At 38.0% G+C, this 26775-nt stretch overlaps 1 protein-coding gene across 1 annotated transcript in view; it reads left to right on the top strand.

The window, feature by feature from the left end:
* The first annotated feature begins 6098 nt into the window (after nucleotides 1-6098).
* ngfra (nerve growth factor receptor a (TNFR superfamily, member 16)) overlaps nucleotides 6099-26775 on the top strand; it is a 39905-nt gene continuing 19228 nt past the window's right edge. Inside the window, exons 1-3 of the mRNA XM_079820986.1 lie at nucleotides 6099-6358; nucleotides 11920-12082; nucleotides 23302-23664. Of these exons, the coding sequence (XP_079677112.1) occupies nucleotides 6323-6358; nucleotides 11920-12082; nucleotides 23302-23664 (562 nt within the window). The 5' untranslated portion in view covers nucleotides 6099-6322. The remainder of the gene's footprint in view (nucleotides 6359-11919; nucleotides 12083-23301; nucleotides 23665-26775) is intronic.

The raw sequence follows: 26775 nt of genomic DNA, 5'->3' as shown, positions 1-26775 counted from the left end.
TCAAGTCATCCTTGCAATGGATGTTCAGGTTGAATAACTAGTCCTTCCAATGTTTAATGGTTGGAATTGTTCACTCGCCATCATTACGGTCTTTAAAGTGTGTACAATTGCTGAGCTTTAAGAAGTGGAGCTGGAGTTCAATCACAACAGACTGGACCATCTGGCCAATCAGAGCAGAGTAACCCGCGGAAAGGAGGGATTTAGAGAGACTGATTCATCCATCGAGTCGTTTGAGAATCATTGAAAAATGCGATGTGCAATGTATATAATGAGAAAATGAAAGTGTTTTTTGACCTTTGATGCATGTAAACCTGTTGTAGGAGACCTCCAAAACAAAATTAGGAAACTTTAAAAAAGCATAATAGACACTTTAAACAACATATAAATCAAAACTGTGTAATGTTACCAAATGAAATGTCGACCCAGGAAGTGCTATTTGACTGTGCTATATACTGTGTTGATGGACTGGATCTACTCCCTCTATGTTTTGATTATCGTTCTGAATATGACAAAAACGTGATTTTCTCTGCTTATTGCACAAAATGTTGCTTTTTTTAACTTTTACATTGCATCAACAATAACTAATAAGAATATTTCACACAAAAAAACTATTGTCTGGCTGCTAATATTAATTATATGTAATAAATGAAGATGCAGATTTCATTTATTTGCTAAAAAAGTTTAACAAACAGATCATTTTGAGTTTCATGTAATTTCAAGTTTATGTTGATTCAGACATAATGAAAGGTGATAATGTTTAAGTGCGTGAGTTGTTTGCTAAATGCCACACCCATTTGAAGCATTCAGGAAAACTTTGAGCACCTGTTATGAACATCACACTGTAGATGGGTGTTATCCTGTTGACAGCATGATCAGCCAATCACAGCAATGAGACTTTTTGTCTGTATTCTGCCATTACCCCCGACCCCCCACCATATTTTAGGATGCAAACTCAATGAATCTCAACTGAGGTGGCCAGAAATGTGGCTTCATCAGCGTAAATAAGAGCAAACCACATGTACAGCTAAAAATACCACTGCTGTGCTGATTTTCATTATTGTACCATCTGTGTGAATCACTTGATTTTGCATGGCAAAGCACAAGAGACACAGGATTTCATCAGACTGCATGTAATCAATCGCAGTGACTGGATGAACTTGTGTTTGTGTGTGTGTGTGTGTGTGAGAGAGAGAGAGAGAGAGAGAGAGAGAGAGAGAGAGAGAAAACTCAAAGTGAGACATAAAGAGAGGACAGTTATAAAGATTTAGACGTGCTGAAGAACACATAGGGAAGCAATGATGAGACTTTGATGGGTTCTTCACTTACCAAATTCCTCCTCTGTACCTTTTAATCTCTGTTTTCCTTCGATCCTTCTCTTTTTCAGATATGGTATACGAGGGAGCCTAGAAAATGACAGCATGATAAACAGTTCAAATAAAAGAGATAATGCATGTGCTTTTAAGATACTCTCTCACTCTCCTACAGCTTGGCTGGACTCCACTCAGACATACACGTGTAGTTTGTGAAAGAAAGCATATTCATCAAGTTGAAATCGTTTTCTTTTTCAGTAACCAACCGCAGGTGAGGCTTTCTTTTATGTGGGTATAAACACTCACATGCACATTTTTCTCTCTCTCCAACAAAAAGCAACGCTCCTCTTGCACACATAAATGTCCACACATTTACATGCACAGATATAATCAAGTTTTGCCCTGCCATTCACCCACTCACGATTGGATTGGAGATTTCCGGTGACATTGACAATACAACAGATTATTAAAATGTATGCAAATGAGCATTGATGTAGGCACCCAATAGGAATGGAGACTGTGATCGGCCCTCTAAAAGATTTAATAAGTGCAGTGGAGTAGGAATGTCTATGAGCAACCAACAGCACAAGCTCCGGTGATTTATTCGATGTCCGTGAATGCACTCACTCATCGCATTGGCACTGAGCCACAATGCAGGATGGGACACGGCCACTATATTTGGCTGCTGCTACCCTTTATTTTGCAGGTTTGCAATAACTGACAAAGCGAATGGCATCATGGAGTCGGCATGCTTTAGATCCGTCTGTCATATGGATAGAATCAAAGAGGCATAGTATTCCGGGTGAGAAAACTCCACATCTGTAGTGTGGATTATTTGTAACAGGCAACATTTGGGAACATTAAAAGCATTTTTGTCCAGCCTGGAAAGTATTCATCTTTAGCTCTTTGTGCTGGGAGTGTTAAACATTGGGAAATGATGTTGTACATATAGCAATAACAGTCTTGATATTGCTTATAGACAGTGTCAGCTGATTGTTTAATATAACCTGCTCCTTGGCCCGTCTAAATATCAACGCTCAGCAGATTCATTAGGCTCAACCTGTGGGACTCACAAACTGTATTTTATGAACTGCATGATGAACACAAGTTCTCTTGCAACCCAGAAGTGTGCATGAGCTGCATGCATCTGGCACTGGCAACGCTCCCATGCATATTCACAACTTTTTTGTCCTTTGACACTTTAAATGTTTGTACGCGATCCATATCTGTCACGAGAACAGACCGCGGCCTGAAAAGACCTGCGTGCACCCATTTACAAAATCAATATGTGCATAACAACAATGAAAAACGTCTTCTTATATTTGCAAGACAGTCCATCAAGTAATTGCCAATCTGCTAACACTCCCTCAAATTTTATTGAGTTCCCTCCAATAACGGCAATTAAAATATTCAGTTTTATTGCTTCTGCTGTCTATTAACTCTGTGTTTCCAGCTTGAAACAATGACAGTTTGAATAATATTAATAAATGTATCATTGATGTTTCACACTATGGGCGTAGATCAATTAGTGGACCATCCAGATTTGAAAAACCCCATTGCTTCATGCAAGATTTAACACATGGGTTATGAATTTGGCTTCACGATAAAGCAGGTAAATTGACACTGGAGCCATGACAAATTGCTGACTCTTATATTCATACTTATATAGCATATATGTGTGTTGCCGTTTATCTATATTTACTGACAGAGATCAAATGTAACGGCTGTGTACTATTTTGAGTTTAGGTATGTGGTGCATGTAATCTGCCGTAATGAGAGTAATAGGTTTCCATCTGGACATACTTGTCCTTTCTCAGCAGAGAGAGTTTTTTTTTTGTAGATACAAGAAAGCAATGGAGCGTATTCATAGATAATAGCTATCATTAAATATAAAGCACACTGTCTATTCTGAATCCAGTAATTCATCAGCGATAATACCAGACGCATTTAACCTGTGTGCTATTGTTAAAACAGAATAGATAAAAGATCCAGATGACACTAAGACAATCACAATCAATAAAAATGATTCAAATGAAAACTGTGCATTACCAGTATTACGTTGTTAATTTATGTCTCTGACTCTAAGGAACATCAATATATCCTGGCAGACTTAATTTTATCCTGACTGGATTAATTAGCCAGGCTGAATTAATTCCACTGGCAGAAAGAAAGAGGCTGATCTTGCTGTCTTTCCTGACTGCTCGCTTGTTATCCATCGATCACGAAGCTCTTTCTGCGATGTCTTAATTTCAGAGAGTGAGTAAGTTAATTCAAGTGTGCGTGTGTGTGTGTGTGTGTGTGTGTGTGTGTGTGGTTAAAGGGGTAGTGGTGGTCGCCTTCGACAATGTAGGATGTGGATTTATTGATAAACTAACAGATCGATGAAGAACTGCTTCCGACTTGCTATATGATCTCAGTGATACCAGATCTATTGTAACTTAAACTTAAGACTTCAAAACATCTACTATCACTCTCTAACTAGATTGGAAAAGTGAGGATGATGTTGGACTGGAATCCAAACTGCTTAGCTAAAGACTGCCGTTGTCACAGAGAATGTATATTTTGCATTGCCTTACTGGTTGTAACTGACAGTTTTCCATTGTACTTGAGTAATAACCAAAAGTGATGGTACTAATTTAAAGATGAACCGATGCAATTATCTGTTCAACATTAATAAATGTAATGTCCTTCAGTTTAATTTATAAAGCACCAGGCTAAGTAAATGCAATCTCTTAAGTTAATCACTGTCTCATTATGTTTAGTTATATAAATCATGAGGTTTATATATTATGATCTAATTGAGATCCTCATTGTTTTTTGTGCCAGAATTTTTTTGTTGTTGATAAAAAGTAGTTTGTCCTATCACCACCGGTGATGAACAGATATTTCGAGTCCTCCTCAACATCAGTAAAATAGATGGTCAGTTCCTGAAGCCACATCCCAGTGTCATTTGATCTTAAGATGTCCGTTGATGCCAGTCAGCAGTCTCTGTGAGTCTGACTATAGGAAGACCACTTTAAGAAATGTCCTGCTCGGCTTTAATGGATTGGTAAGCTGATGTTACAGGTCTAGGTTACCTTTAAATCTTATATCAGCACAAAAGATCATCGTTCCTCACTCTCAGCACTTTCTGTAAGGGGGAAAAAGAGACTAACATTATTTATGTACAGATATTTTCATAGTCCAGAATGACATAGGTTTCAGAGAAAGTAAATTAGAGATGTTTGCTAATTTGAGATTAAAGGGATATGAAAATTCTTTCATTAATTCCTCACCCTCATGTCGTTCCAAACCTGTAAGACAGGACCTCATGTCATCTTCGGAACACAAATTAAGATATTTTTGATAAAATCGGAGAGCTTTCTGACCCCCCATTTAGAAGGAAATGTTATTACTGGCTCATTATTGGCCACTGATTGCGTCATTGTGCTCACGTGAACAGCATCGGCCAATAGTGAGCCGCGTTCTGACGTAGAACCCGGAAACGCTGCACTGTGTTTACAACGTGAACAGCGTAGGAGACTGAATAAAATCATTATTTTTATTTAGTTTTTTTGCGCACAAAAAGTATTCTCGTTGCTTCATAACATTAAGGTGTCTTTACCTTTCTGGGCCTTCAACGTGCTAATAACGTTGCAGTATAATCGGGAGTCAGAAAGCTCTAAGATTTCATAAAAAATAACTTAATGCGTGTTCGGAAGATGAATGATGGTCTTGCGGGTTTTGAACGACATGAGGGTGAGGAATTAATGACAGAATTTTCAATTTTGGGGTGAACTATCCCTTTCAATCAGATCATTTTACACACACAGTAGGAACATTTGCATGCATTTTATGAATGAGCAGAAACTTCTTAAGATAAATTTACTTGAGAAGCAAAACCACATCATTCAAGACATCCCCCCCCCCCCCAGAGAATAGCCCATATCTTGAATTAAGTTTATTGTCGTTATCTCGTTTTAAGCATAGCCTAAATGTAGGCTAACAAGATTTTTGAAAGGTAGGCTACAAAAATGCCAAAATCGTATTTTTTTTTATCATTTATTCTATTATTTTAATTATTAAGAAAATTATTTTGCAGCGCACCAACCTGTTTCTTTAAAAGCACTCAGTCACATACACGGACATTTCAGAGCCATATTTACAACACATGTATTTTCTCATAAACGTAGAACAGGTGGAAAAAATATCGGAAGAATGGAGGTGAAAGGGAAAAAATCGTAAAAACCTCTCATCCCCGGCACTTAACCGTCTATGGCCTTATCACGCCTCATATGTCACATGGGTGAGTCACTGGCTGCAGTCGCCCTCCTGTGGCGTCTGTTTGATTACACCAGTCCCGTGACGTCACACCCATTACACTCATCCACTCGGTTCTTTTTCTTTCAATATTTCAAAAGCTTGGTTTGCGAATACATTTGATTTACTGTTTCAAACAGTAGTTAATAGTTAAATGTGTTTTAACACTAGTTATGTGGATAAGCGATTTATATATAGGATGCGCATAGACATACAGTAGGCTATGCATATATAATGACGGAAAAGCGATAATGTAAATATAATAAGTCTAAATGCGTGATAAAAGGTGCTCGTCCAGTCTTCTGCATATGCGTTTCTGTTGGAGATAAAAGAGAAATATATCCTTCTAGAGAGAGAGAGAGAGAGAGAGAGAGAGAGAGAGAGAGAGAGAGAGAGAGAGAGAGAGAGAGAGAGAGAGAGGTGCTGATGGGGGGAGTTGGCAAGCACTCGTGCCCCCCTCATATCTGCGTGCACGACTCTCTCCTCCGCAGTGCACTGCTGGACAGCGCTGAGTGCGGAGTACAGGACAGGACAGGACAGTTTGCGCGCATCAGCGAGGGCACGCGCTTCCGTACAGTCCTAAAGTCCCAAACACCATCCACGCATGAGAGCAGCAGCCACATGGAGCTAAAATGAACTCTCGGAGGGCTGATCTTCACTTCACGACTCACACTTACTGATTTACAGTTTGAGAGGGAAGGGACATATCAGACATGGACACCTTGCTGTGGATCTTGATTTGTGGAGCGGTAAGTGTTCGCATTAGTTTAGATCAGAGTCAGACCATGCGCACAAGTGATCCGCCGCTGGATTTCTATGTATGTTATTTGACATCAGGTGAACAGCTTCACCTCGCGTGATGCTCCGCTTATCGTGATGCGGATTCGGCGGAACTTGTTCGCGGTCTGTGGTAGTGCTGATGACTAATCTCAGCAGCCCGGTTTCTGGAGAACAGGTGTCAGCCTCCCTTTTCTTAACTCTTGTATTCTAAAATTAATCTGCATTAGGTGCCAGAAAAACCGGCTACAATCAGTGCACAGAATAAATGCATAGCCTTCTACTGTAAACAAACTTTAATGCCAAGTTGCCTCACTTAAATATGAGTTTGACGAATTCCACTGGATTTATTATTTGCCACATTAGCCTATAGCTTAATTTAGTAGCTTTTATTATGGATGGAGGTTTAGTATGCGTGTGTATTGTAGCTATGTAATGTAGCTAATGACTTTTAGGGGATCAACATTTAAAAAAAGATTCTGCGGGCCATGTTCGATGAAATGCATCTTCCCGAATTTTGGCACCCCTGGCACTTTAGCCGCAACGCCTTGAAGAATCTACCCATAGATTCAGAATCTGTACAATCTGAATCATCATTTAATGAAAAAAATAAAATAAAAAAATTGACAATTATGGTGCTGGCAAATATACCTACCTGTGGTATTTTTGGTTTGAACTTAATTTGGTAGATTTTTGTAAGGGATATGCCTGATGCTCAAGCATGTGACCCTCATGGTCCCCTACCGAGTGCCCTACGTGACCCTCACCACCTCCAGTCTCGTGTAACACGGTCCAAATCAATTTAAACATGCACACGCTCTTGACTAAACACAATTACACCGTGACCTCTTTTCAGTGATCTGATTTGCAAAATGGCAAACGGAGCTGGCAATTGAGTTTGATCCAGGTGCACAGAGTGAGAGAAGAATCTCCACCGACACATGAGCCAGCAGCGCTCCGTCTGGAGTGCCATCTTACAGCTGTGTGAAGGCACTGCGCTCCTAGGGCACTTTACTAGAGATCTGACGGGGACACAAATCGCCTAATTGGGGGTGAAATAGGCGATGGCTTGTCAAGGCTTGATGTTTCACGGTGTTAAAGCTCAGTAGCATTTCCAGGCTGGTGCATAGCAGTGGTTTACGGACAGGTGCAGATCACAACACAGTAATTATAGGCCCTTGCTAACACATTTACTTAGCTGCAGTATAGAAAAGTACTGGATTTGACCGGGGAGATTTTGTAAGATTTAGCAGATTAATTTAGTCCCCAAACTATAGCTAAGTAAAGCCACATAATCTTTTATCAGATGTGTTAAGTATTGGGCATGCTCCATTCTGGGGAGTCCATTAAAGCCTGCCAAGTTAACTCATCGGCACGCTTACTCAAGCGAATGCAAATTGAGAGAAAAAAAAGAAAGGAAGACAGCCAGGGTTTGACGAAGAGAGAGAGAGTAAATGAAGGGGTGAGTTGGCTGCTGTACCAGTGCATCTGTTTCTGAATGAGAGCGAGAGAGGATGTGGATGAGGGGAGGAGGAGGAGGAGGGTAGAAAGAGGAGTCTTAAAGGGCAAAGAGAGTGTGTGAGAGAGGCTAGGAAGGTAGATAAGATTAGGAACAAGCAGAAGAGAAAACGTGCAGAAGAGAGGTTTTCCCTCTTTACTTTGATTGTGGGGGGTCTAGATGATGTTGACCTGTCTAAATTGTGTGTATTTGTTACAACTTGTAATGTGCTATGGTTTCTATTAAAGAATGTGTGTGTGTGTGTGTGTGTGTGTGTTTGCGCGTGATAGAGAGAGAGAAAATGCTAATTCATTAAAGAATGCAAGGAGAAAATGTGCTGTGAGTTTAATTATTCTGTGTAGGCTATATGTGTGTGTGTGTGTGTGTGTGTGCTCATGCTTGTTTGTGAGTGTGTCTTTGAAACACTCTGGAATCCACAGGTTAATGAATGAATCTGTGCTTCTTTTCACAGCTATATTAGAGAGAAATGCTTCAACAAGGCCCACTTATTCCTCAATAGAGCAGAATGGTGGGGCTCCAGAAGTAAAAATGCCATTCATTTACACCACAGAGAAATAGGCCTGGTTTTTAAAGTCCCCCTGGGGTGAAAATCAAGTTTTTAATGTTGTTTATGTCTATGTGGTGTTTGTTAATATGCTTTTAGATGAAGCATGTGCAAATTCAACACCATTGCTGAGAATTTTCTCCTTAAAACTGCAGTGAGCCAAAGACAGCCTCAAAAACGCGGTTTAAAATCGCTGGTGTTTCTGACGTCACAAACTAACTTGTAACCAATCATGTCAACGAGTGGGTCTCTGAGCTGATGCGAGCGAGTGGAGGCGGGGCTAATTTGCATGTTCATAGAACCGCATACTAAATGAGGCAAGTATGTAGAGTTACAGTCAAGCTATTTTAAGGCATGAGAAAAAAAAAATCAAGGAAAAAAAACATTTAAGTATGTAATTTTGGTGATCAAAGATGAGTTTTAAATAATAAAATGATTGACTAGAGAGGGACTTTAATGATTTTGCACAAACCCTTCAAAAACAAAGTTACAATGACAACAGAGATTGTTAAAATGTGATATATGATTCAATAGCAGTCACACGTCTTCACTACCCATGCCATGGATCTCTCTCTGTCTATTTACAGTATATATATATATATATATATATATATATATATATATATATATATATATATATATATATATATATATATATATATATATATATATATATATATATATATATATATATATAGAAAGAGAGCACTTCATTGTCCCATATTTTGAAAATTTGTCTTGGATTCAGAAGTCATCTATAGTAGACACATAAACATATACCACACAATTCAACACTCTATAATGATAAAAAAAACATCTAAAAATCAAAATCATACTAAGGGCCAGATTTACTAAACAGGGCAAATTAGCATGAGAGTGCAATTCCCAAAAAGTGCCGATGGGAGTGAAAAGTTCTGCGCATGATCTACTGACGTGCAAATGAAAGAACACTTACGCAGCCGGATCATTTCCATAATGACCAACGTAATCTACCAGTTAGCATCTGGTTTAAGACGTGCTTTTTTAAGGTGGTAAATAATGCCACAAATAAAGAAAAAGTAAATTGACTTGCGCAAACTAGCACAAAAATTCATTTAAATACTCTCCTCCTATGAATTGACAAAAATAACCCTGTCCACACCTTTTCAGTACTAATTCTTCACTGCGTAGGAAATCCTGACAGTAGCTTTTTAACGCCAAAAGAGGGTTTGCGCTGGCGCAGCTGTTAGTAAATCTGGCCCTAAATTCCTTATTTAGTAGTCTTTCTGAGGTAAGACTTTTTAACTTTCTTTGTAACGTTTCAACCTACACATTGGAATATATACACACTGCCATTTTGGATTCAACTACTTTATATTCACGACACTTAATGGGATGAATTCTTTCCCTCATCAATTTAATTCATTTGAAGCAAATTTTGTATACTTTTTTCATTTAAATCATGGTTTGTAATGTGATTCATCTCTGGTTGGTGTGGTTCATGGCTTAGGACACTTTATTGAAGAAATTGAAGAATTCCTTTGGAGAAAATGAATGGGAAAAACACTTCCGGAACCAAGTCAGTGTGGGCGGTCACCCTGCACTCTATACACATGAAATCACTGAGCATGATCACATGACCAGACTGAACCTATTGAGAGAGGAAGAGAGAAGCGCCGCAGTATTAAATTAATTCAAAGTGAAGTCTGCGCCTCACTAATGAGCCTCCGAGTCCTCTTAAACACACCGCACACACATCTGCCGTCTGAGACAAAATGAGCCCATAAACACCTCTTACAGTGCCTGCATGTACAGATGTTTACGACCCCTTGGGTTATTGACAATACTCAACAAACCGATCAGGACATGTGAAAGAGGAAGGGTAGGGCTAATAGATGTCTTGGGTAGAGAGGGTCTGCGGATCCTGGTCTGTGAGACCTTGATGTGTAAAGTATGTGTAATCGTACCCGTGACAATACGAGAGAAACAGCTGGACATGTAATAGACATATGTATAACTCCAACTGCCTGTCTCATCTTGCTCAACACGCCCCAGCTTTGACACAGAAATGCAATCAGCACAATATGCTGTGATGCAGCTGTTACCAAACACGTGCAGCAAATATGAAGGAGTTTATAGACAATGAGGGATTAACTGGAAAATTCTGAGATTAGTTTTACTATCAATTAAAAATACCACACACACACACACAAAAAGAAGTTACATTTTAGGTGAACTTCAGAAGTTTTGCATCAAAATCACATCTTGTTATCTGTCAGCTGTCACAATTTAACCCTTAAATGCATGAATATTTCGGCGGTGGTTATTACATATTCGGGTCTTTAGTGACCCGGATCTATATCTAACACGGATGGATCTCAACCTGCCGCGATAATATAAAACTTACAGAAGAATAAAATAAAGCATATTTTGTTACCTTTTGGAGCTGGAAGGGTTCAGTTTGAGCAAATGTTTTATTTCATTATAACTGTCCTCTTCAGAGCTAATTTCAGTACATTCAGCATCTAATCTCAAACATATTCTCAAAATATAAAATCAAATATTTTGATTGCTGACAGCTTCCTCACCAGATCCAGCATCAAGTGACAGTGAGACTAATATTTGATTGAGTTCAGCACTTGCTCTGCAGTAAATCGCTGAGCCATTTCAAGTTTTGCTGATGTTTCTTTTGTTTTCTGCCTGCGGTAACTATGAGTGAAACTTTACTTCAACATTGTGTAAACCTTGTGGAATAAAGGTGAATTGCACTTATTCAGTCATCAAAGATTCAATTATCATTGTGCAGAAAAAATATACTTACACTATTACACATCTCGGGTCATTAGCGTTCCTATACAATTATTATTATTATTATTATTATTATTATTATTATTATTATTATTATTATTATTATTATTATTATTATTATTATTATTATTATTATTTTTACAAAAAATGAATGGGAAAACAGGTGTTCTTTTATAATTTTTATTGTTATATTTTTTAAAAATAATTAATTGATTGAGGAATACTAATAAAGTTGATGTCTAACTTTAAAAAATGAATGAGGAGGAGGGTAGTGAATGACTTCCCCGGTCACTAAAGACCCGAGGTATGCGTTTAAGGGTTAATAAGCAATAAGCAATATGCACTATTCTAACCAAATCAATGGGAGATTTGAATGAGATTGAATGTAAAAGTTCAAAGGAACCAAAACTAAATTTAATGCTAAAACAAATAATTGTCTGCAAAACAACGTTTGAATGGAGTTTATATTTTAGGTGGTTCAGGCTGAATTAATCACAGCAATTAGTGGAAAAGAAGAAGGAAATAGCATTTGAGGAATATCAATTTAACTAATATTGCCTTGCAAACACCTTAATTAAAGTATTAACATCAAAATATCTCAAGGGTTTATGTGTAATTGGAGACAAGAAATCAGTGGACCCCTAGAGAGATGGAACATTAATGTAATTTCTTTCTTTCTGTAGCTGGGGCTGGTGTTTGGCTCTAAGCTGGAGCGAGCCGTAGAAGAGGAGTGCGAGTCGGGGAGTTACACCCACAAAGGGGAGTGCTGTTTGCAGTGTCCTCCAGGAGAGGGAGTGGTCAAGGAGTGTGGGGCCACCCAGACCGAGTGCAGTCAATGCTTAGACAGTGAGTACAACTTCTTATATACACATACATAACTCACATGCTAACTCATACACCTACATGCATGTAGGCCATGATATATACTGAATTGTTCATGCACATGCATGTACTCTTCAGAATATTCACACCGTCACAAACACTTACTTCCAGGCACATAAATTTATTAACACATAATTAGTGTCTCGCACGTACACGTGTATACTTATTAACACATAATTATGCTCTCTCTCTCACACATGTGCACATATGTGTATATGCAAAGAACAGACAGAAAGCTGAGAGTAATTAAGCAATTAGATAGTTACCGTATATGAGCTGCTGCTGCTATGTGTGTGTGTTTGATGCTTCAATTTAGCCCAAATGTTACAGAAAGAGGAAAACTAATCCTTAAAGTGAGAAATCTGGGCTGTCAATTGACTTTTTTCTGAATAAGGTGAAGGGAACACTACAGTGTTTGGGGTTAGCTACAAGTGTCTTATGCTCAGAGTAAAAGATTAATATTGTATAGTAATACAATTTTAAATAACTGCTGCCAGTGTTAATACATTTTAAAATGATTCCAGTGTTGGCAAAGCTGCATTTTCAGCATAAGTCTTCAGACTTCAGAAATCATGATGATTTGATGCTAAAGAAACATTTCTTATTGAAACATAATTATTTATATAAAAACAGTTGTGCGATACATAAATCTTTACTATAAATGTCTTTACTGTGACTTTTGATTGATTTAATGTCTTAAAAATGTTTTACTGACCCCAAACTTTTGAATGGTATTGTATTTATATTCTTCCCATTCACAGAAACATTTAGAAACGACACCTAAACATTTGGAAATGACACCTGTTTAAAAGCAGGTTTCATTCTTTTGTTGTGAATGTTTCCTAAAGTGGCTCCATCCTATTTTCTGCTCTCAGTAAAAGAAACGAGCGGTTCTCCGCGAGCGCTGAGAAGCACTTATGACGACAGGCCTGAAATAGAGGAGGTCTTATGTTTCAGGACAGGACACTTTACATCAAAAACCCAACAGGGCGCTTTTTGTTTTTTCAGTCTGTGTGGGATATAAATAAAGATAGTGAATGTTATTTTAGAAAAGCATTTTCATTCATTTTTAGTGTAACAAAACAAGCTTCCTGTTTACTGACAAAAACACATTTTGTGACCTTTGCGTTAGTTTCCTGTCCCCTTTCTTCCAGTGTTGGCAAAGGCACACAAACACACACGCCGCTTTCATGCATCCTCGCCCCCTCATCCCCTACCCAGTCTAGACACAAGCACACATCAGCAACTACTGAAATATTTAGCTGTCCATTTTCTCTCTTCTCTCTCCCTCACATACATAGTCATCGCAGTGAATGTGTTCAAAAACTGATTGACACAAACCTCTAACCATCGCTGTGACTGTCTCAGCCACCATTTCATCACATCTTTGACTCACACACACATAATAGCGGACTGATATTACCTTCCATTGATTACTTTGATTTATTAATATAGCTCAAAAATTATCTTGTAGCTCAACTGGTAGACCTTGGTGCTAACAACGACAAGGTCATTGGTTTGATTCATGTATGTTTTGTGATATGTTTGCAATAATTAAATCTGTAATAAAATTATACCTAATGCCGTTTTTTATGTTTTTTAAATGTTCGGTATGATAATGATCGGAAATTGCTCCAGTTGCCCCCCCAAGATCATTGGTTTGATTCATGTGGGTGAATCTCACAAATTTAGTTTAAATCATATTTCATCACATAATCAAACAAAAATGTACATTTTGCTTTTAAAATTATGCATATTTTTAGTAAATTTTTTGCATTATATTTTTTTATGACAATTAAGCACTTTCTCTCCAAATTCTCAAGAACTAAAAAAGATACTGTATTATATAAAATTTATATATATATTTAATTTCTATTTAATTTCTATTTTGTTTGTTTTTATTTTATTATAAATATGTTTGATTATATTTATATTGTAGTTTATAATATATTTTATATTTGTGTTATGATAGTATTTATTTTAATAATTTATGCTGTTTTAGATTTAAAAAAAAATACGTTTTTACTGTAATGTAATAAACAATGTCTAATCTAGGGCTGGTCCGAATAAATTTTTTTGAGCTTCGAAGCTTCGGTAGTAATCAACACCGAATATTCAAAGCTTCGGAGGAAGGGTGCTGAACATATTCTTCTTTCTAATAAAGGCAGGGCTTATATGCTCAGAGAATGGACACTGTAGTGATACAAAACACACCGGTCTGTTACATCCCAGTAACAAGCTCCTATATTTCGCAGTAGATTCATTTAGATTGATAATAACGGGTAATATTAGGCTTTGCTTTGATAGTCGGTGATACCGTGTTCAAGCATAACACCGGTTACATCACTTGCCCACCGCGGCACTGCCCCAACCGTAATTTTGATATTTTATAGCTGTAAAAATCATTTAGTTCAGTTAGAGAACAGATTAACTACAATAAAAAACTGAACGTGCAGTGTGAGCTGAACGAGAGTCACAGCACAGACCAGCAGCAGGAGTCAGATTTCATTCATCACGAGAGTGATTTGATTGACGAAGATTTGATTTCAAAGCGAAATGTAAAAGCGCCTATATATTTAAGGGAGTTTGTGATTTTTGTACTGTTTTGTTGTTGTGTTTTTCATTAAGAATAATAGGCTAATGAACCCACCATTCAAGCAACCCGCCCCCGAATTAGTGCTAATTCTAAACCGAAAGTAAAATGCGCACGGCCGCACTGTCATTCGTTCACAGCCGCTCAGTGCAAAAAAATTTCTCGCCATCACATCCCTAACGGGTAAAAAGACTAATACATTTTGATATTATTCTATTTTCCACAATATCAAATCAACGCAACTTAACCCAAAATACAAGCTCAGGCATGCGCTTCTTCCATACAAGCTCACACAGTTGTGCGCTCTAGACAGAAAATACTCCAGTTGCAGCCTTGCAGGGAACGCTAAGAGAAGCAAATATATAACGAGGTTGGGTTCCTATTCAACTGTCCATCCTATTAAAAACGGCTAGACTATAAGATTATTGAAAAAAAAAATAAAAAATAAAAAAGAGTATTGCATTTTACCAGATTTTATAGTGTAAACATATTCAAGCGCAAATGAGAAACACTTCTAGGGGGATGCCACCGAACGAATATTCGAATATTCAGGTCCAGCCCTAGTCTAATCTAATGAGAATTTCTGCTGATAATAAATACAAACAAAAATAATAAAAATGTCTGAATTATCATGAATATAATGTGATTTTGATTTTGGGGTGAATGTGACCTGGACATGTTTTCATGAGATACCCATATTTTTCTAGAATGCATAATTTAAATGCACTTTGTCATTTTCAAGTGAAATGTGAATGAACGTGAATGTGTTATATATTCTGTTTGTTATAGGTACTGTAGAATTGTATCAATTCAGAGAGAGCTGACTAATGACTGATGTGGATTTGGGAAATAACAGCATTAGATGATGCATTTAAGCACAGGCAACATCATATGCCCTAACCCATTCAGACGGAGACTAATACAGCCCTTATTCATCTGAGAGAGAGAGAGAGAGAGAGAGAGAGAGAGAGGTTAATGCTACTGAACATTTAAGCAGAACTCAGTGCTGGAGCCATCGCTGTTTTTATTGGCCTGTGCAACTGCTCTACCGTTCCACGCAGCTTTGATTTATTACTGGACTGTATTATAAAAAAAAGTCATACTAATAAAGAACAACTGAATTGTGAAAACAGAGCATGAAGGAGAGAAACACGTTCAAGTTTGTTCTGATAAACGAATATGGTTGTGATTATAGATCAGAATACAGTGCATTACGCAATGGACATTTTTTCTAGGCCCGTTCAGTATTAAGTTACTTTTGCAAAATCTTTTAAAATGTGCCAGCAAAATATTGGCAAACATCTCTAGTTACAGTTCTCCTCCAGCAAATGACAGCCAAGCAGAAAACCAGCTCAGAAAGAAAAGCATAAAAAGATCTCATGCACCTGGCTGATTTGTCTGTAACTGTAAAGGGGTAAAAACGTACAGACTTCAACTGATGACGTTACAGGAAGACATGCCGCGGGAGGCAGCTATTTATTATGCAAGTAAACAGTCATCAACAGAGCATGTGTGTGTGTTTGAGTGTGGGTGGGCGCTCCGTTGTTTTGTGATAAGTGTTTATAACCAGTGCAGGGACGGATGTGTTCAGGTGTATCCCTGCGAACATGCGGCTGGTGCTCTGTTCATCTGTTCACGATTGTATGTACACGCTCCATAGGAATGTCACAATAGTCTTTACTCACTATAAAGATGATTAAAGTAAACTCAAACAAGAATGAAGAAGTAAACACTAAAGGCAAACTATAGAAGTAATGAAAATAAGATGGAGATATATGTCATATATTCCTCAGGTATATTACAGTAAACACAAAACAGACAAACTATGTATTGTACATTGGACTATAGACAAGAAAGTAGGAAAGTAGGGATGGGATAAGGGGGAATGGGAAAGGGATTAACTCAGGTTGGACTCAAACTGTCCCCATGAGACAACGGTTATTCTGATCATGTCATATGCTCATAATTATAATTTTTTTACCCCACATACCCAGACTTTAAATGAATGGGTAATGATATTTAAGTAGACAGACAGACAGACAGACAGACAGATAGACAGCAGCCTTAGTGGGCGACAAATGGACTGATCTTTGAATTCTCCGCTGCAGAACGAGGTCATATCTATCCATTAATAATTCATGAAAGAGGAACGAAAGAGAGAGAGCGAGAGAACAAACAGATGGGGTGAAAGGCCTGTCCGGCTGAATTGACACTTTCCGAGCTCACCATGGCCTGCATCACATGACCCATATGTTTACCCGTCATCCCCTCTCCTCCCATATTATTGCTCTTAGAAAGAACATTATTTTAACTGAGTGTGTGTGTGAGAGTAAATGAGGGTGTTGCATAGTGATATGGAGGAGTGGTACATTTTGTTTTAAAGTCCCAGTGAACCGGAAGTTGCAACTTACTTTATTTCAGTGCTGTGACGTATTTCCAGGTGAAACGGAATATTGAATAGAGGGCAGGGTTTCACTTCAGCGCTCCTCCTCTCCATCTCGCGCTCATAGCAGACTAACGGATGGAGGGGAGTGGTTAAGGATATTCAAACCCAAGCCGGCACATAGTCGTCATCGGAAAGGGAACGCCATTCAAGACCGGAAGTTACTTTTCAGATTTTGATTAAAGATTACCGCGGCAAACAATTTTTTTCTGTGTATTAACTTGCACGGATTAGTTGTTCACCCTAAGACCTGTAATGTGGGCTAACAAATTAAATAAGATCGATTTTGATTTCATGAGGACTTTAAGCGTTTAGGAGCATTATTTATGCCTACAACAAACAAAGGGTAATTAACGAAGATTAAGAATAATTTATGGGAAAACTTTATTACATGTCACTACTTGTACTTACTATATAGTAATAACAGTGAATTATGCAAGTATGCATCTAATTGCAAGTTACTAACCCAAAACCAAACCCTAACCCGAACCGTAACTCTAAGGACATGTGGTTAATTAATATTACTCAGTGCTTATTTAAGTAATGTACAATGTATCTACGTTACCTTAAAATAAAGTATAACTTAATTTATCATCCTATAATCTGGAAACGGATTATGTTTAAATCAAGCAAAAAACAGCGTTATCACTGCATCAGCAATCTCATATTTGTCAGTGCAACATGTTTGAGAAGTTGTTTTTGCATGTCTTAGATGCCAAGTCATTAGCCGTAACATCCCTTGCATAACAAGAGCAAGCATGACAAAAACAGAACATTGAGTGTTTTAAGGAAATTATGGTAGAGAGGTGAACACCTCACCCTCAGGCCAACCTTAGGCAGGAACACATCTGCCTGCACAGCATCAAATCTTTCCAGCTTCAAACAGACCCGATGAGTTTCTAACTTTTGCAGTGATGAAGATCGATCTTATCTACATTATATTGCCTAAAGTATCGGGACAAACCTAAAAAAAAAAAATAGAATTCAGGTGTTCCATGGCATAACTTCCATGGCCAAAGGTGTATAAAATCAAGCCCCTAGGCATCAGACTGCTTCTATAAAAATAATAGGTCGCTCTCAGGAGCTCAGTGAATTCAAGCCGTGATAGGTTGCCACCTGTGCAATAAGTCAATTTGTGAAATTTCCACACTACTAAATATTCCACGGTCAAGTGTTAGTGGTATTAGAAACAAAGTGGAAGCAATTGGGAACAACAGCAACTCAGCCACGAAGTGGTAGGCCACGTAAAATCACAGAGCGGGGTCTGAGGTGCACAGTGCGCAGAAGTCACCAACTTTCTGCAGAGTCAATAGCTACAGACCTCCAAACTTTCAGATTAGCTCAAGAACAATGTGTAGAGAGCTTCATGGAATGGGTTTCCATGGCCGAGCAGCTGCAAACTACAACCAATAAAGATATTTCCAGGAAAAAATCACTCTAACACTTAATTGAAAAATGTATACGAATAACCACAGAAGGGTTTCCGTTTTTACTTAAAAAGAAGTTTCAGAATAATACTGTAAGGCCCGCCCAATTGTCCCAATGACGGCTTACGATTAGCGGGTGAAGGTTTCTGTGCATTCTGTCTGTTCAGCGGGGCAAAGTAATTTAATTTAATTTTTAAATCCATTTTATCATGAACTTGAATTTAAGTTAGAATGTCGATTGGTTATTTGGTCATTTGTTTAATAGTTTAACTACACATTTGATTAATCTGTTTAACTCTTTATTGAAATTATACCCATTTATCCGGATCTCATCGAGTCTCGCACCAGCCGGCCGGATTACGATCTCTTTATCGCAAACTCGCCAGTCTTGGTCACTAGACAGAGGCGATTAACTGATATCCTAGACACCCGTGCTCCACGTTGATCATTCTAGAATATTTTTTCTTCAGTCCCCTTAGATCTGAACCCATTTAATTAATGCAAGACTATATCTAATCAGAGGCCATGACCATTACCATAGAACCAAGCGACCAACTTAACTTCCTCTAATGGTAACTTTACATAATCATGCCATGGTTTCCCACGTACACGTACTTAGAATAATATTACAATAATCAGGAGTTGAGGCTACCCTATTTAGATTGGTCTAACAACTTTTTGTTGCTCTAAACGGAAGACCCATTTGGTCTACTAACCTCTACAGTCTAAGTATACGTAACTAATGCCAATGTGTCAGTCGGAGCTCTAAAGCATCAGTCTGGTGTGCCCTTATGCTTCACCTAAACTGTGTTCTAGTCCGTTACTAACCTGAGCGTAGATTTGCGTGTTAACGTAATCTACTATAGTTAATAATTCCAGAGTAGTCAGAATAAATCAATGTAACAATTTATTATTAGTCAGGTATCATGCCAATTACATAATCAATTCAAAGATAATCAATACATACATCAAATGCTCTGAAGTAAAGAGTAAGAAATGTATACCTGACCTCAAGGAATACATAATGCATAGCATTATGGGCTGATCTGGCTACAGAATCGCGCCCTGAACCTCCTGCAACATAATACTCAGACCAAGACAGAAACTTCTTTCAAATGTAAACATGAGTTCACAATGGGAACAGCATTTATCATTTTTCATTTGCATTTATTAAGTCTTCACCTGAAGCACGGCCCCGAAAAACTAATTTACAAAGCTTTTTATACTTCTTGGGGCGGCCCTAAGCAGTTATGACTGTCATCATAATATAGTAATTACTTATAAGGTAAGCTACTTGTCTTGGACTACTACAAGTTTTGCAACAAGCACAATACATTTTCTTTTTGTCTTACTTTGCAGAGGACACTTGAAGGCTTAAGGCCCCTGTCAAAACCACAGATAGACAGTTTGAATTTCCCCTTTTTAAAGATTTCATGGCTAGATATCAGCAAATAGTCAAACTTGTCAAAGAAAACATGTTTAGCTCATTAACACTTCTAAAAAAGAAAACCACACTCACATCTAAAATGCAAACTTAAAAAATGCAAACTTCTTTGCAAGGCACATTTGGATTATCCTATATTCCAAGGAATTCAAACTCCACAATTTCACAATTGGAGCATTCAAATTGACTCCAACATAAAACTCCTAACGTCATTCATTAATTTCTTATTCAATTTCTCCATTTGTCTGATAAACATTTTACAATTGGAGCATTCAAATTGACTTTCCAACACAAAACTCCTACGTCAAGTGTTCGTGCTACCTCGAAATTTTAAGTTGTCACTTAGTACAGCTTCACATTTTAAGTTGACTAAACTTAACATTTTAAGACAGCACAAACACTTAATTTTTTAAAAGTTGAATACAATTTTTTGGTGTGTAGGCTATGTTGAGAATAACATCAGTGTGATTTTTCTGAAAATAATTGATTCAAAAGAACAATTTTCTTACTGATCCAGTTCACTGAGTTTAACAGTCAACTGCAGGGGGAGATTATAAATAAAAATATGAAACTATGAAACTCCTAAATGAAAGAGCAACATCCGAGCAATAAAATATTCCTCTGGATCAGTGTGGAAAACAGCTGTGTGACTGTTTTTTTTTCATGTTTGTGGTGTTTGATGAAAAGCTATCCTGTTTTCCAAGAATACAAGAGCATTTCCAGCAGAGATCTATCAGTGTGTTTCTCTGTTTGTTTGTGTGTTTGGTTAGCACCATGAGAATAAAGCAACAGGAACACACACATATGAGAGAGACACACAATTTAAAAATCAGGTGAATACCTCACCTTGATAATATTTTACCCATGTTGCATGTTGGACTAGTGTATAGAAAAAACAGCCATTTGGAGAACTGTCAGATTAGTGTGCTGGTGATGACATTTATTGTGAAAGTGCGGATGTGTATCTTCTTCTTGCTGTTTTAAAGAGCACTTCTGAGATTTTCTTTATGAAATATTATCTTCATCCAAAGACAAATACGGACGGTTTATTTGGTGTTAACGGTTCAAACACGTAGACTCCCCGATTAAATGTTTATGTAGACAAAAAGAGTTTCATTCTTGCTGTACTTAAGAAAAATTATGTTTTTGCCTTTTCATCCTGTTCACATCCTGTTCAAATTCCTTTGCTTTTTGTCATAAGATCTTGGCTGTAATATAAAAGATGAGCTGATAGTCCAATGTAATGGTTCAGATTTATCTGTCAAATCCTTTTATGGTAATGACAGATTATCTAACATAAATTAGTCTGAACAGGTTTCAAATTTTATTGCTGTGTGTAACATGGGAAATTAATACTTGACCTTCTATTTCCACAAAATAGCCCAGAGGAAAATGTTTCTGCTCAGAAAGGCTTGTCAGTTGTTTAATTTAATTATCAACTTTGTCTCTGATGTTTTCTCCTAAAATTTCTTAGGAGAAGATCATTGGGCTTTGGAAAAATTGAATGAGAAATGTTCATGCAGAAATCTCTTACTTTTGATTACACACTATATTAGCAAATCTAAGCTCAGAGACAAAAGTCTCAATTTAATTTGATTATATTGTCTAGCAGAAACATATAAGTATGTATCTTTTAAACAAGGACTGTTAAACAGAGAGAAAGTTGTCTTTGTTGTGGGGAGAGACACAGCCGAAGACCCCCATATACACAAGCAAGAGCTGCCATGGCCTTGACCAGGCATAAAACAACTTGTTTTATAAAGAACATTAAGTAAAAGCTTTTTTTTCCTTGTAAAAATAGAATACAAATACAAACCCTTCAAACGTCATGTCATCTAAAATGCCTCTCACACAGTCTTTGTCCTACAGTAAACCCGATTTCACTCGAAGCCTCACCACACACCCTTTGAATAATTTACAGCTTTCGCAATAATTTTCCATCTCCATGTTTTATTTTCATATGGCATCTCAAACTCTCACATAAGGGAAACATTTTTGAGAAAAGCTCTTATAGAGTTTAATAAAGGTAAACACAACAAGGTAAAGCATTATTTCAGGGCTGAATTAAGGCACTACTAACAGTGTCAAGGAAGTTAAGAAACTTTAAAAAAACTAAGTTGAAGTTCTTGGAATGATGGAAAAGACAAAGAAAAAAGTAAAGAAGATGTGCTGTGTCCCAATTTGCATACTTTCCACACACTTAATAGTGTTCGAAATTAGAATTAGTGTGTACCAAATTGTAGTATGTTGAATTGTATCTAAAGATACCGGGATGGTCTACTTTTTCCGGTCGTAATCTGAAGTGCAGATCGTGTTAACATGTTAACCACTAATATTGCCCACAACCCACTGCGCGTTGGGCGAGGATTTGATTAGAACTACAAACACGAGAGAGGTTTAGATAAAGGGGTTGAATGGGTTAAATGCAGAAGACAAATTCCGAGTATGGGTTACCAAAATGTCACTTTCACTTTCAAAAGGGGGCCCAACCTAGTACTAGCAAGATGTACCAAATAAAGTTGCATTAGCAGTGCATTACATCTCAATGCTCAGATGGTGTAGAACAACTTGGAAATCACAGCTTTTGAGCCATTCTCCTGATCCACGAATGCCATGTGACTAATCACTTGGCTAAAGAAAAACAACAACACTGACTGTCCACGAGAACGCTTACAGTCCTAAACCCTTCACTAGTGACTATATCATGAGCTGCCACTGTCACCGGCAAATCATCTATAACACAATTAAATATAATATCATATATATACTGTTTGCAAAAAAAATAATTCAGTAAATAACCACTTTGAATGGCCTTTAATGGAGAAGGATGCTCTTTGCAGCCAATATTTGTGTAGTCACGATACAACCGGACAAACCTTGTTCTCACTGTTGGACTGCACAGCTATTCGGAAATCTGAAAAATGTTGAGTGTCTGTTTTATGTCGAGAGCAGTTTAAACTAAATTCAGATGCATTATGTAATGCCAGGTAGACTTATGTTTTGACTGCAGAAATCATTGCCATATTGAAATAAACAGAACTGAATAAGAACTGAATACATGTAGCACATTGTTGCTTTCCTTGATTACCAATTTTTTTCTCTTTGTCTGTTTTTTACAGGCCTCGCCTCCTTATTATTATGATGATCACTGATTAATTATAATTAAAGTGCTAAGGACGTAATGATTTAACCCGAGGGGTCATTATTAACAGCAGAAAGGCTGATTACACTGTAATTATCTTGTCATTCTGATTATTTCTCTTTTTCTCTCTCCAGGTGAGACATTCTCGGAAAGGTTCAGTCACACAGAGCGATGTCAGACGTGTAAAGAGTGCACAGGTCTCATGCGTATGCACACTCCCTGCACCGACTCGAATGACGCATTGTGCGTGTGCAACTACGGCTACTTCATGAACGACCTGAGAGGCCTGTGCGAGCCCTGCACCGTGTGTCCCCTAGGTCAGGGTGCGCTGTTTCGCTGCGGGCACTCCCACGACACGGTCTGCGAGGAGTGTCTGGATGACACCTACTCTGATCGGGAGAACTCGCTGGACCCCTGCATGCCTTGCACCATCTGCGAGGAGGGGATAGAGATTCTCATCAGGAATTGCACACCCTATGAAGATGCATGGTGTCATGGTGAGAGAATAATACACTCAAGAATGTTATGTGTACCCACAATCAAAATTAAAATAAAGTAATGAAATTATTAATTAAAATAATTACATAATCTAAAAACAAAAAAGAAATATAGTTTATGATGGTTTGTGTTACAAACATAAGAAAAAAAAATTCTGCTTCATTTTTCAGTTTATTTAGTGACTTTTTTCCTGAATATATGAGTTGCACACAAAGAGAAAACAAGTGCGTACTTGTAGCCTGTGGTCAGTCACTAAGGGCAACTGCACGAGAACCTCAACTGTCTTGTTTGGCTGTATAAGATGTGATTGTGCCTGATCTTTCTCACACTCCTTCTCTCAGTCTCAGTCATAATGTTTGCTTGCCTCCATGTGTTTAAGGATCAATCTGGGTCATTTCCGCGTGTGTCTGCTTGTGGCCCTGCAGTTGAAAAGGTCAAAGTGCGGATATTCTGTGCAAAGCCCTGTAGTTATAGAGGTCACAACAGTCCATAAGGTCAAACCCAGTGACACATGCAAACACACACATACACAGTTTGGGGTTTGCAAGATGGATAAAAGCAAACATGCATCACAGTGATTTTCACAACAGGTAATAGATGTTCTTAAAACCTCTTTAAGAGCGGAAGACATCACTGTAAACCTTATGTGGCTTATTGCTTTTATAAAAAGACAGTGTTCCAAAAATAACTCCAACAATAATGATTGCGTTCAAACACACTGCAATTCTGTGACTTTGCCTTTGCAGTATGAATAATATAACAAATTAAATAAATAAATAAATAAACAAATAAATAAAATATCAAAGTGTACTTTAATATCCCCAAGGCATAGAAAATGACACACAATTACATCATAAAACATACAACCTAAAAACATAACATATAACACACACACACACACACACACACACACACACACACACACACACACACACACACACACACACACACACACACACACACACACACACACACACACACACACACACACACACACACACACACACACACACACACACACACACACACACACACACACACACACACACACACACACACACACACACACACACACACACACACACACACACACACACACACACACACACACACACACACACACACACACACACACACACAAACATACAGTCAACTATTGCTATTAGTATTGCTATTGCTATTGCTATAAGTAGGCATGAAATAAAATTTTAACATTCGTATTTTTATATATTGTTGTGTTTACTATAACTGATTTATCTGTGCTCTTCGTTTATTTAAAAAAAATAATTTACCCTTATAATCTTTAATCAAATATGTTAACTTTCCCTCCCCCATCGAAACGACTTCTCTTCTCTCCCGGTCATGTGCTATGGGGCGAGGGCGGGGCTATCGCCCCCAGTCTCGTTTCTGCACCGCCTCTCAGAAACCACTGATCGAAGCAATATGGTGGTCAGGTGCATGGTTCTCTGTGTACACAAAGGACTTGAGTTAAAAAGAGAGAAATATATGAGAAATAAAAGCTTTTTTTAATGTAAAAATGACTTAATTTAGTCGGACGATCAGTTAGTCGTGACGGCTCGCACTTAGGAATGCAGCGTGTGAACGCGCTTACGGCGTGCCCCCCCTTATAAGGGAGAGCTGAGAAAAACGTTTGACAGAAATAAAGCCATAAAAGGCTTAAAATAAGTGAAATCTGTAGCATAAACCAGTGAAAAGTGAGGAAATATGCTCAGTAACATGTAGAAAAGATTTAGAGAGAAAACAAATTTATTTAAGAGATAGATCGAGTTTTTCTCCACAACTGAGTGCAAACTGGCATTCAAATCTGCCTCCATTTTGTTAGCTCAGCTTCCAAAAATCCAATCAATTCCCGAAGGACGAAATCAAACCCTACATTTTTTCTAATTTCAGAAGCCGTTTCACTCGGATATACGTCACAACAAGGAGAAAAAGACGATCTCAACTTCCGTTTCATGCCGACTTTAACAATTCAAACTGATGCGTAAATTAATTTTTATACCTATTTAGTTTACAGCGTTTCCTCCCCAAAGTCCTTCATATTCCACAAACAAACTAAACAAACGTTGAGGTGAATGTTTGTTTCTGTTAGAACTTAGTTAACAGTCCAACTCGACCCATGGTTCCCTAAAGGCCATTTCACACCACACAGACAAACACCAAACTAACACGTTTTTTGGGGTTTCGTTGGATCAGTGTATTACCCCAGTCAGCGTCTGTTGGAGTTGGTCAAGGTTTGTTTGTCGGTGTCTGGGCAGTGTGAACATGAAAGATATGTGTCATAAAATTCTGAATCCAATGGCCAACTTGTTTGTTGGCATTTGTCTGTGCAGTGTGAATTGGCCTTATGAAACACTGTGGCTGTGGCCAGCAAGTGAAGGGATGGCCCTTTTTCTACCTCTTTAACCAAACACACAGAGAAAGCTCAGTTTCCATGGCTGGAGAGGGCATGTAATGTGGCGTGTCATTGCATTAGTGTGCTAGCGCTTGGTCGGTGGGACTGTCTGATGTCTGAAGCCTGGGGCTGTGTGTGTGTGTGAGGGTCTTTATGCCTTCTGCTGCTGTGGAGGATTAGGCTGGATGTGTCCGTTCGGGTTTGGTGTCAGCCGTAGCTCTTTGGTGTGTGTTGCACTCGGTATTAACATCTGTCTCAGGTAATCTGATCACAAACGGACAATGCTAAAGACAGGTGTAAACGGGGGTCCAAACTGCTTTGTGATTGGATCACTCAAACCACATTTGGAGGTAGCTGATGCATGTGGTCACATGGAATTTATAGTTTAAAACGCTAATGATGCACCCTATACAATAGCAAAAAAGGTCAAGTGTGAACTTGCACCAGTAGTGGCACCAAATGAATTGTGCACACAACAAAAGTGATTGTTTCCAAACAGGTTTCCTGCACGTTCTCCCCACAGGAGAACAGATAGTCCCGTACCCAAACTCAAACTTTGAGCAGTTTAGTACAGCAACACTGACTCAACCTCAATAAACAGCAATGTTTGGAAAGAACAACAGCCGAGGAGTTTAACATACTAATTTGTGACTAACATCGAAGAATTAATATCGAAAAATGACACACTTTTAGCTGA

This window comes from Gobio gobio, assembly GCF_949357685.1.
Source record: "Gobio gobio genome assembly, chromosome: 1".
In the NCBI taxonomy this organism is placed as follows: Eukaryota; Metazoa; Chordata; class Actinopteri; order Cypriniformes; family Gobionidae; genus Gobio; species Gobio gobio.
The sequence above is the reverse complement of the archived record's forward strand: the minus strand, read 5'-3'. Positions and strand labels throughout refer to the sequence as shown.